Genomic DNA, 10,058 nt, shown 5'->3' on the forward strand with positions numbered 1-10,058 from the left:
TGAGGGAAAACCGGAGAAATCCTAAGGCTAAACTAATTCAGGGGGATCAACTCATTGGAAGCTTGAGTCTGCACTCTCATACTGTTATCTCTTGAGTCAGTTGATTAATCTGAATTAAACGGGGAGGAGACGACCATCAAGTCATAGGCAGCGCTTGGATAAGAATAGGTCTCCATGTGATCTACCAGGTGAGTCATTGTAACAAAACAATGGTTTAGGGCTTGACCGGGGGTGATTCTTGTGGCAGGATTTGGATCGAGCAACCATTGTAAAAGATTTTTAAAATGCCATTATGTCTTCATGTTCAACCCAAATATTTGGATTTGAGTAGCGCTCTGCTATTTCATCCAATCTTCCAACAGTGTCGAAAATCCACTTTGAAATTTCTGTCTGGATACCGGTTGCCTCAGTATACTCTTTTGGTGTCTTTAGTCTCCATCTTGAATTGGGAGAGCAGTGCTCCCTTTTGAAATACTGGTTGGTGTACATTCCAGCATTCAGCAGGTGATCTTCTGGCTGGCCGAGTAGATGGCAAATAGTTTTCATTACATGGTATGTTGATTAGTCATTGAAGAGATTCCGGCCAGAAAACAGGACTGCCAGGACAGAGCCCAGTGCCCACATGTCGATGGCTTCGGATATGGAAAGACCCAAGGTCACCTCTGGAGCTCTGAATGCAACGGGTTGCATCATTCTTCCTTCCTCTACTTCTGAGGCTGGCATGGCCAAACCGAAGTCAATTAATTTCACCCCGAAGGGCTCATTCCGGTGGTCGACGAGCATAACATTGTCAGGTTTCAGGTCTGTGTGAACGATGCCGATACTCTTCAGGGCTTCAAATGCTACAAGTAGCTGATGTGTTATGGGGCGGATTTCATTAAGGATCAGTGGTGCCTGTCTCTGATACACCAAATCCCAAATGCTCCTGTCCAGCATCTGGAAGGCGAGGCAAGACATGCCTTTGAATATGAAACCGTCTATGAATCTCACAAAGTTGTTTTTCTCTGGGTCAAGGGTCCTGAGTTGTTGAAAATGTAGGAAATGTTGTGTCAGTGGAATCCAACAGACTTACACATTTGGTTCAGGGAGCCTGAAAGCGATGAAGTCCAACCAACTGCTTCATTATACTCAATGTCAAATCTGACCACAAATTTCTCAAAGAAAGCAGACGGTACCAGTTTTCTAACCTGCTCTCAAGCTAATTTTTGACCCCACAAACATAAAAACCACATCACCGCCTTCGGCAGAGTCTTATCTCTCTGATGATATCAATATTTTGCTGTTTGGACTCATGGTTTTAGTATATTTAGATTTAGTCTGTCCCTTCACCCTGGTGCCACAATCACTATGGTAACCATGCAGCGCGTGTGTGTGATAGCTGCCATCATTTCCAAAATGTATCTCAAACAAAAGGTATAATACAGCACATATTTGACACACGCTGCGTGCGTGTGTCAAATATGTGTTTCCAACTACTCAATAGCTACTCTCAAGTTTAAGACTGTCCATCACAAAAACAAGATTCAATCCAAGAGTATGAATCTCAGATGCAGAAATGAGAGAAGCGATATCTCAAATGAACCTCAATGATACATCTCACTACTGGTAATGGCGTATATATATTGCAACGTCTTCGGGCAGTAGCAGCCACAAAATGTCTTGCAAAATTTTAGTCTTTTTGTCTTTATAATGCCTTTTCAGGACAGCCTTGTGAATTGTAGTATATGTTACAGGCAGTACATTCAAGTACATTTAATTAAGCAAGGCTCTGTGATAATTCAATATAATTCAGAATTATATCGTGATGAAATCATATATCAAGATATAGTTATACACAATTACGTCACCTAAATTGATAATAACGAGCACATACCAACTCAAATGTCTCAGATCAATTCTGAATTGATGAGAATTCTGCTTATTGGAATACCCCAGAGTAGTTAAACCAAACTGTGTCAGTGTATAACAGGACATTTTATTCATTTTTATTTCTATGACTTAATTTGCACGAAAGATGTCTCCCAGTCCACTGAAAAGTCCATTCTCAGTGTATGCGCACTGGAGGATTTCCACACACATTTTTGAGAGGAAGAGATCTTTTACAATAGAAAATGCAATAATAGACTGCGGTACGCTCTAAACAGAAGGGATCACAGCTGCTGGTGCACTAAATGGTTCAACTTTGATGTATTTTTCAAATACCCCCCCACTACCCCTTCCCTCTCTGTGCTGTCTGCCATTAGCTCAGGGAGCAATGCCCCAAATGGACAGCAGGTGTGCTCTTTAGCACTGCAGCACACAACCCACTGCAATTCTCCCGTGTGTGTGTGTGTGTGTGTGTGTGTGTGTGTGTGTGTGTGTGTGTGTGTGTGTGTGTGTGTGTGTGTGTGTGTGTGTGAGAGAGAGAGAGAGAGAGAGAGAGAGAGAGAAAGAGAGAGAGAGAGAGAGAGAGAGAGAGAGAGAGAGTGAGAGAGTGTGTGTGTGCGTGTGCGTGTGTGTGTGTGTGTATGCGTCAGGCGCCTGGCCACTGCCGCCACTGCTGCTCCTGCCACTCTGCTGAAGGAGAGGGGAGAGACAGAGGACGCTGGAGGAGTGGAGGGAGAAAGAGAGCAAGGGGGATAGAGAGGGGAGAGAGTCCAGGCCCAAATAAAGCCATGGGGGCCGGGGCTGAGCTGGGCCCCCCTTTGCTATAAATACGCTGGCCGCCTGGAGGTTCGGGTTCTGTGTTTGGGGCTTGGGACCAGCGACCACCACTGCTGCAGCAGTCTTCCTCAGGAGAGTCTCCTCTGTATATTCATCATCCTCATCCTGGTCGTCGGTGTTCTGGGCAGCCAAGATGCCTCGCGTGGACTCAGACCTCAAGCTGGACTTTAAGGATGTCCTCTTCAGACCCAAGAGGAGCAGCCTGAAGAGTCGCTCAGAGGTCGGTGCGGTTAATTAGTTTTACTCTGATACTGTAATCCAAATATTACAGCTAGGTCAATTAACCATCAGACCGGCATGTCCGGCACTCCCAAGAGGAGTGTAATCTGTTTACTGCTGCATTCAGAAAGTCTATTTACCCTTACAACTCTATGGTAGGTGAGGCAATAGAAATATATTAACTATTATTACAAGGGGGTGGAAGGTGGGTGGGGGGGCAGTATTTTGGGGCCTTCTAACCCTGTTTGCTAGTCGTGATTAAAGATACAAAATTTACATATGTATTCACAGAGCAACAGAAATTACATTATTAAACGCCATATGCTTGAAAGTGCACGCTCACTGTAATTCAATATGTGAGAATCTCATTGTTGTCTTGTCCCATGTAAGCCAGTAGGTGTACACTGCCTTTGTACTTTGGTGAGCAAAAAAACACTGCCTTGACTGTGAGCATGTAACAGCGGAGTGACCTTCTTAAAAGGTGACAGGAAACAAGGCCAGCCTGTACCAGACGGAGGTAAACAACAACTGTCCACAAGCATAGAAAACAACAAAAGAGGAGGAGGAGAAGCAGAGATAAAAAAAAATGTTAAAAAAAAGATTTTGAACCGAATGGATTTAGTCATTTGCATTTTACACCAGTAGAACAGGCCACAGTGTCTCTAATCACCCACTGGTTTAGCTCTCAGGGACAACACAAACCTCTCCTTGTCGTTGTATACTCGCTACTTCCTTGACTCAGCAATGTGTCACTAGATCAGGGACTGGTACCGACCCAAGATCCTGATACTGGTGTGGTGGCACTAGATCTGGGGTGGAAGGTGGAAGTGGGTGGGAGTTGGCTTCTGAAAACATGAGACACGGGAGACTTCTCAGAAACCCGGATTAAAAATAGTACTGTGTGTTACAGTCAACCAGAGCACATTCCATATGCCACAGAGGTATCAGGATAACATTATATATACACACTGACGCAGATAACAGCACAGAGAATACCCAGCACTTGAGCATGCACTGATGTGTACGGAGTGTAGTAACGGACAGTTTTACATTTTGTCACATTTGTTGAATATCTGATATGTTAAATTCTGACATTTCATCAAATCCGCTTTTCCTACAGTAACTAAATAATAAAGCAAACACTTAAAATAACTGACATGATTTCAGATGTCAGTTACACAAGATGACTTCATTGCAGCATTCCAGTATACTGCTGCCAAAGTTATGGCCCCTACACTCTAAAGGCATCCATCTGACTGCTCTTGTTAGAATTATTGCTGCATTTAGCAGAAATCCACCTGTCAAAGCTAAGCGTACCAAACATCCACCGAGTTGTTTAGAAGAGTGGAGGGTATATGAACGTCATGGAAGACAAACTGCATCAATAACAACAGACTTTTTTTTTTGCAGATGCTGATATGAATTTTCACTGCACCATTGGAGTTAGCAAAAACACCTGCAACACGTCAATAAATAGAAGATGACAGCAACTGTATTGAAGCCCTTCAAATTGTATGGCTGCACATCTGCATCAGCTTAGCCAGATTGTAACCCCAAAACCTCTCTCTATAAAAGATAGTTCCTCAGTGTTTCACAATCTGCAAAAATTGCAAAGACTATACAGATTTTATGAACAGTAAAAAATCGGATATATCCAGAGCTAACAAAAATGGCATCGCATAAATCCTAAGGATGCTTTATAACTGAGACTAACTGGATCCACGTGTCCTATACTGGACTATACTGGAAAATCTTGTTGAGTCAGTGTGCTGTATTAAAAAGAAGAGGCCTGTATTGATTTACTGCAGCAATACAATGCATTTGCACAACCGTATGCTCCTCCCTTCTCATCCATACTCCTTTCCCCACCTTCCTCTTTCTGCCGCCATTATGAGTTATAGCCTCATTTTGCTGTGGCATAATAAATGTCTTGCCACTACTCAACAAAAGCTCTCAGCAGTATGCAATTGTTGTATTTTAGTATATGCAATCAGTTTGAAGGCTTAAAATCTGTTTTAAACACTTAACAAGTTTCACTTTTCATTATAAAACTGTTCATCTAAACTTCCCTGTGGTTTCCCAGGTTTAAAGTATTAAGAATGTTAATAATACAATATACCTTCTCTAAATGACTTCTACAACAAGACTATGTAATAACATCAAAATATACTAGTATGCTAAAACTCAGTGAAACAGTAGTAAGTAGTAAAAAAAGAGGCAAAGTCAATCTGCTGCCTCAGTATTTTAAAGAAGAAACGTATGTTCCTCTTTGTGACTCACTTTAGAGGAACACATGTGCATAAACTCCACTCATACCGAGTAGTTAACAGTTCAGCAGTTAAGTCATGTTAACTCATTGGAATAATGTTTTTGGAGGGAATCACAGCTTGATTTATCAGTACATGTACACTGTCCTGTAAAGGGAGCAGCAAGTGTGTCACGATGGGCCCTGCTTGTTTCATGTAGCTTATCACATTATAGCAGCACTGGCGAAGCTAATCACTGGATCTTAATGATTCAGTGCGTCCCCATCAAGCCACATGAGCTGCTCACATTTTCAAGAAAGTCTGCGCTGTCTCTCAGTCAGCTCGAGAGAAAAAAAGAATCCATCTGCCGCATTAAAACACTTTCCTAGTAGTCTATGATTAATGTTCATGAAGCAGGTCTCCAGAGGTACTCATGTCTCATCCCCCCTCAGGTGGACCTTCAGAGGACCTTCACATTCCGCAACTCTAAACAGACCTACACTGGCATCCCCATCATCGCTGCCAACATGGACACCACAGGGACGTTTGAGATGGCACTGGTCCTCAGCAAAGTGAGTTAACACAACTGAATGGATGAAGGACAAATAACGGCGTCACTGTGTTTGTCTCCGTGTGTCACCGCCAAGATCTGTGCACAATTTCTTTGTAGTTGACATAGAATCTGCTAGCTTGTGGGATGATACTTGTTTTCTTTTCAACGCCTAATGACTCATCATCATTATGTATTTTAAAAAAATCTTGCATTACAGATGGAACTGTGATGGAAGAAATATCACTAATGAACAGACAAGAATGGGAATGCAGCTTTTTTTTGTGTGTTAAATCATTCCATCTTTCTTTCCTTCTTTCTCTGCAGCACACTCTCTTCACAGCCATCCATAAACACTACTCTGTCGAGGACTGGAAAAAGTTTGCTGCTAATCATCCAGAATGCTTAGAGGTAATAGAGATGTTTGCCGTTATTTCTTTATGTCGGTTGTTCCTCATAAGCAACAGTAACTGCACACATTTGTTATTCATAAGGGTCTCCCCCTAAATGGCAAACACGGTTTTTCTCACTAGCATATAGCCGCCAGCTCAGGCAGCGGCGTTGCAGATCTGGAGAAGCTGTGTGCCATTTTGGAAGCAGTCCCCGCCCTCAAGTACATCTGTCTGGATGTGGCAAACGGCTACTCTGAGTACTTTGTGGAGTTTGTCAAGACGGTCAGAGAAAAGTTTCCCAAGCACACCATCATGGTAAGAGAGACGGGCTGTTCTGGGATGCATTGTATTGTGAGACTGTGTCTTAGGGCTAATGCTGTCTGGCTTTGCAGGCCGGTAACGTGGTAACAGGGGAGATGGTGGAGGAGCTCATCCTCTCTGGTGCTGACATCATCAAAGTTGGCATTGGCCCAGGTGGGTACGACTGTCTTGAGCATGTCTACAAATAGCCTGAGTAGTGTTTTCCCCCTAAATCGATGGCCTCACATATAAACACAGACACAACTAAGATGGGAAACAAGCAGGAACGCAAACACACACATCAGCCTTTATCAGCAAGGTTAGTTTGTACTAGACTCATAAAGTCAGCAGATTAGACTTCAATGCAGCAGAACTGGTTTTAGCAGATCATTGTAAAATGACAACTTTAACAAGATGAAAGAGCTCTAGTATCAATTATTCTATTTTGCTATAAAGTTTCATAAATCCCCTATGGGCCTAGGCATTGAGACGGTGCTGTTTTCTGGTCCCAGCTTGTGGAATAGCAACCTGAACTGACACTACCAGACCTGAAAGATAACGGGCTCCTGTAGCTACAGCAGCTGAAATTACACACAGACAGTGACAATGGCGATGGACTTCTCTAATGCGTATACTGTGAACTGTGCATTGCAGGGTCTGTGTGCACGACAAGGATCAAGACAGGAGTGGGCTACCCACAACTCAGTGCCGTAATAGAGTGTGCAGACTCAGCCCATGGACTCAAAGGACACATTATCTCTGTAAGTCTCACATCAAGGCACAAACAAATACCAACCGGCGGCCAGAGTTGCTGAAGTTAGTATTATGTAGAGTGAGTGAGTGAGTGAGTGTGTATATATACACACACACATATATATATATATACGTACACACACACACACACACACACACACACACACATATATATATATACACACACACATATATTAAGTATACATATACACATACACATATTAAGTTTACTGCATATGTTAACGCTATCTTATTGTGCTGTTGGAGAGGAGTTCATCTCTGCTGTTATAAACAGCTCTAATTTTTAGTTTCTAATGTTGATAATAATAGTAGTAGCCACTAGAGGGCACCCTCAGTCTTCTGAGGCTGGTGGAATAACAAGAAAAACGTTAAGACCTGAGACTCAGCGTGAAGCCATATGGCTGACACGCGTGCGGCTATTTTTCTGTGTTCAGGACGGTGGCTGTAGTTGCCCAGGAGATGTGGCTAAGGCCTTTGGTAAGTATTCAACCCCACCATTTATGTTCTTTTCACACTTAATGAATCACATATTCGTTCATATGACTGTGCTGTGATGTTCTAACAACTGTAACCAACATGGCTTCTCTGCCTCTGCTCCTCAGGTGCAGGCGCTGACTTTGTAATGATGGGGGGAATGCTTGCGGGCCACGACCAGTGCATCGGAGAGTTAATTGAGAAGAACGGCAAGAAATACAAACTCTTCTATGGCATGAGCTCCGACACAGCCATGAAGAAATACGTGGGCGGAGTTGCTGAGTATAGGTAAGAGGCTGAGAAGTATACGCCGATCAGCTTCTATGGATTACTATTATCCTTAATATAACTTTTCATTTATATTCAGGTGAATAACTCAGATGGTCCACGATAACTACAAAACATCCGTATTCCTACTTTCTCCTCTCTCTGCTCTCAGGGCGTCTGAGGGAAGGACAGTGGAGGTTCCTTATAGAGGAGATGTGGAGAACACCATCCTTGACGTGTTGGGTGGCCTCCGCTCCACCTGCACCTACGTGGGCGCCGCGAAGCTCAAAGAGCTGAGCAGGAGAACCACCTTCATTCGTGTTACACAACAGTCCAGTCAAATGTTCACGTCGTAGGGCGTACACATACATGCACACACTGGTTGCAGAACATGCATTGTACATGCATCATGCCAAGTTTAAACACGCAATAGTAGGACAATGGTGTAACACATACAGGAGAACAACGCATACTCCCCACACTTCTCTGCATGATCACCCAGCCTGTTTCTCTCAGGATATCTGCTGTCAGACAGCTGTATGTTTCCTGCACGCCGTGATTAAAAGAAACTCACAGGTCGACTTCAATTCTCCCGGAGAAGAATCAAAGCAGTGTAAGCAACTTAATCCTACAGCGAGTGTGTTTACATGCTTAGAGACACCATAAGATGCTATTGAACGTGCCAGATTTCATTTTCAAATGGAAGAGAGAGAGCAGGACTACTGAGGCATGTGCACTTTAGATCTAATATTACAAAATACTCTTTTGACTTAGTAGTCGGGAATAAACAAGAATCACAGCTATGATAAACACATTGCATGTAAACACACTCAGCAGGAGGAGGCTAATACTTGTGCTAAGATCATTTGGGGAAAGTATTCTACTCAACTGTAGGTTGGAATTAATGTAGAAATCAATATGCAAGATCCAGAGTGGTCACCCGTTAAAGGTCTACGAATTTCCTCCGTGGTGTTGCTCATTCTGTGAATTTGAATCATTGTTTGGATGACAGACAACATAATAGTGTATCCCTATTAAGTGTGTGCATGTATTTTGGGAGTGTCAGGAAGATTGAGCGAGCTGAAGATGATGACGTCTGAATTTATGCATCCGAAACATGTGACATATTTGATTTACTCTGATGTGCATATAAAACAGTCACGTTTAAGTCCTCTTCCTTGATTCCACTGTGCCTGACATTTGAAATCAATAGTGCCCTGTGGCCTCTACTGCTCTTGTACTTTACGTAAAGGAACTTCAGGGAAAAGTCATGTAAAAAGACGACAAAGTTAAGTTACACTATTAAATGAAAATTCTACTATACATACGGGAGAAGCAGCGCTTACAGTTTCATTGCTATTGCAAAGATAGAAAATGGTGGAAATAAACCAAGACGGTTAGAGGACGATCTGTGTGATTTTTTTTCTGGACGAGAAACTGTATATTTGTATTAGAGGTTATTAAATGTCAGGATTTGGTAACAAAACATCCACCAGATTTAATATACAGTATGTTGAGAATGTATAGAAATGGTAGTAGAATATTAAACTGACGTAAAAGGATACTTGTGTAAAAATGTACTTAGATCAAAGTAAAAAAGTAAACAGTTCAAATGTACTCTGGGTAAACATTACTGCATTACAAGTTTTAAGGCCCGATGTCCAAAACCTATACAGTATATGTCATTGCTGTAGACTTGCAGCATTTGCATTCAACTGATTATCAATTAGGACCAACCTCGTTCCCCTGAACAGTCTTAACGTTAAGGAAATTACCACCAAAAAAAGGGACACAACTCAGACAATGTCTACTGACACCACGGCGGGTGCAACAATAAGTCACATAAATGAAATAGCCACTATAGACACTTCTTCAACAGCAGACAAAAACATCAACAAAGCAGGCAGCATAGAACTGTACAAACAACACAAACACAGCAAAGCAGCGCATTCAGTGTTTAAACATATGCTTTATGTTTAAACACTGTACACACACACACACACACACACACACAAAGTTTAGAGCTGACTGAGGCTCTGCAGTCACAACTCTGACAGGCGTTGTTAACAAACAGACAGACAGGTGTCACAAACCTCACCGTAGGTAGAAGTTCCTCAGTGAACACAGAAGTCA

General features: G+C 42.5%; 1 protein-coding gene across 1 annotated transcript; it reads left to right on the top strand.

Annotated features, from left to right (window-relative positions):
• Positions 1 to 2,498: 2,498 nt before the first annotated feature.
• Positions 2,499 to 9,331, top strand: gmpr (guanosine monophosphate reductase). Its single transcript, XM_068728458.1, has 9 exons — positions 2,499 to 2,923; positions 5,621 to 5,740; positions 6,046 to 6,129; positions 6,252 to 6,425; positions 6,503 to 6,584; positions 7,065 to 7,171; positions 7,619 to 7,661; positions 7,787 to 7,946; positions 8,098 to 9,331. Exons 1-9 carry the CDS (start codon positions 2,837 to 2,839, stop codon positions 8,279 to 8,281), a joined length of 1,041 nt encoding a protein of 346 aa, XP_068584559.1. The 5' UTR covers positions 2,499 to 2,836; the 3' UTR covers positions 8,282 to 9,331.
• The last annotated feature ends 727 nt before the right edge of the window (positions 9,332 to 10,058 follow it).

Source organism: Cebidichthys violaceus, unplaced genomic scaffold (genome assembly GCF_023349555.1).
Source record: "Cebidichthys violaceus isolate CVI_PGR_0920_01 unplaced genomic scaffold, fCebVio1.0.p SCAF_42, whole genome shotgun sequence".
Classification (NCBI taxonomy): domain Eukaryota; kingdom Metazoa; phylum Chordata; class Actinopteri; order Perciformes; family Stichaeidae; genus Cebidichthys; species Cebidichthys violaceus.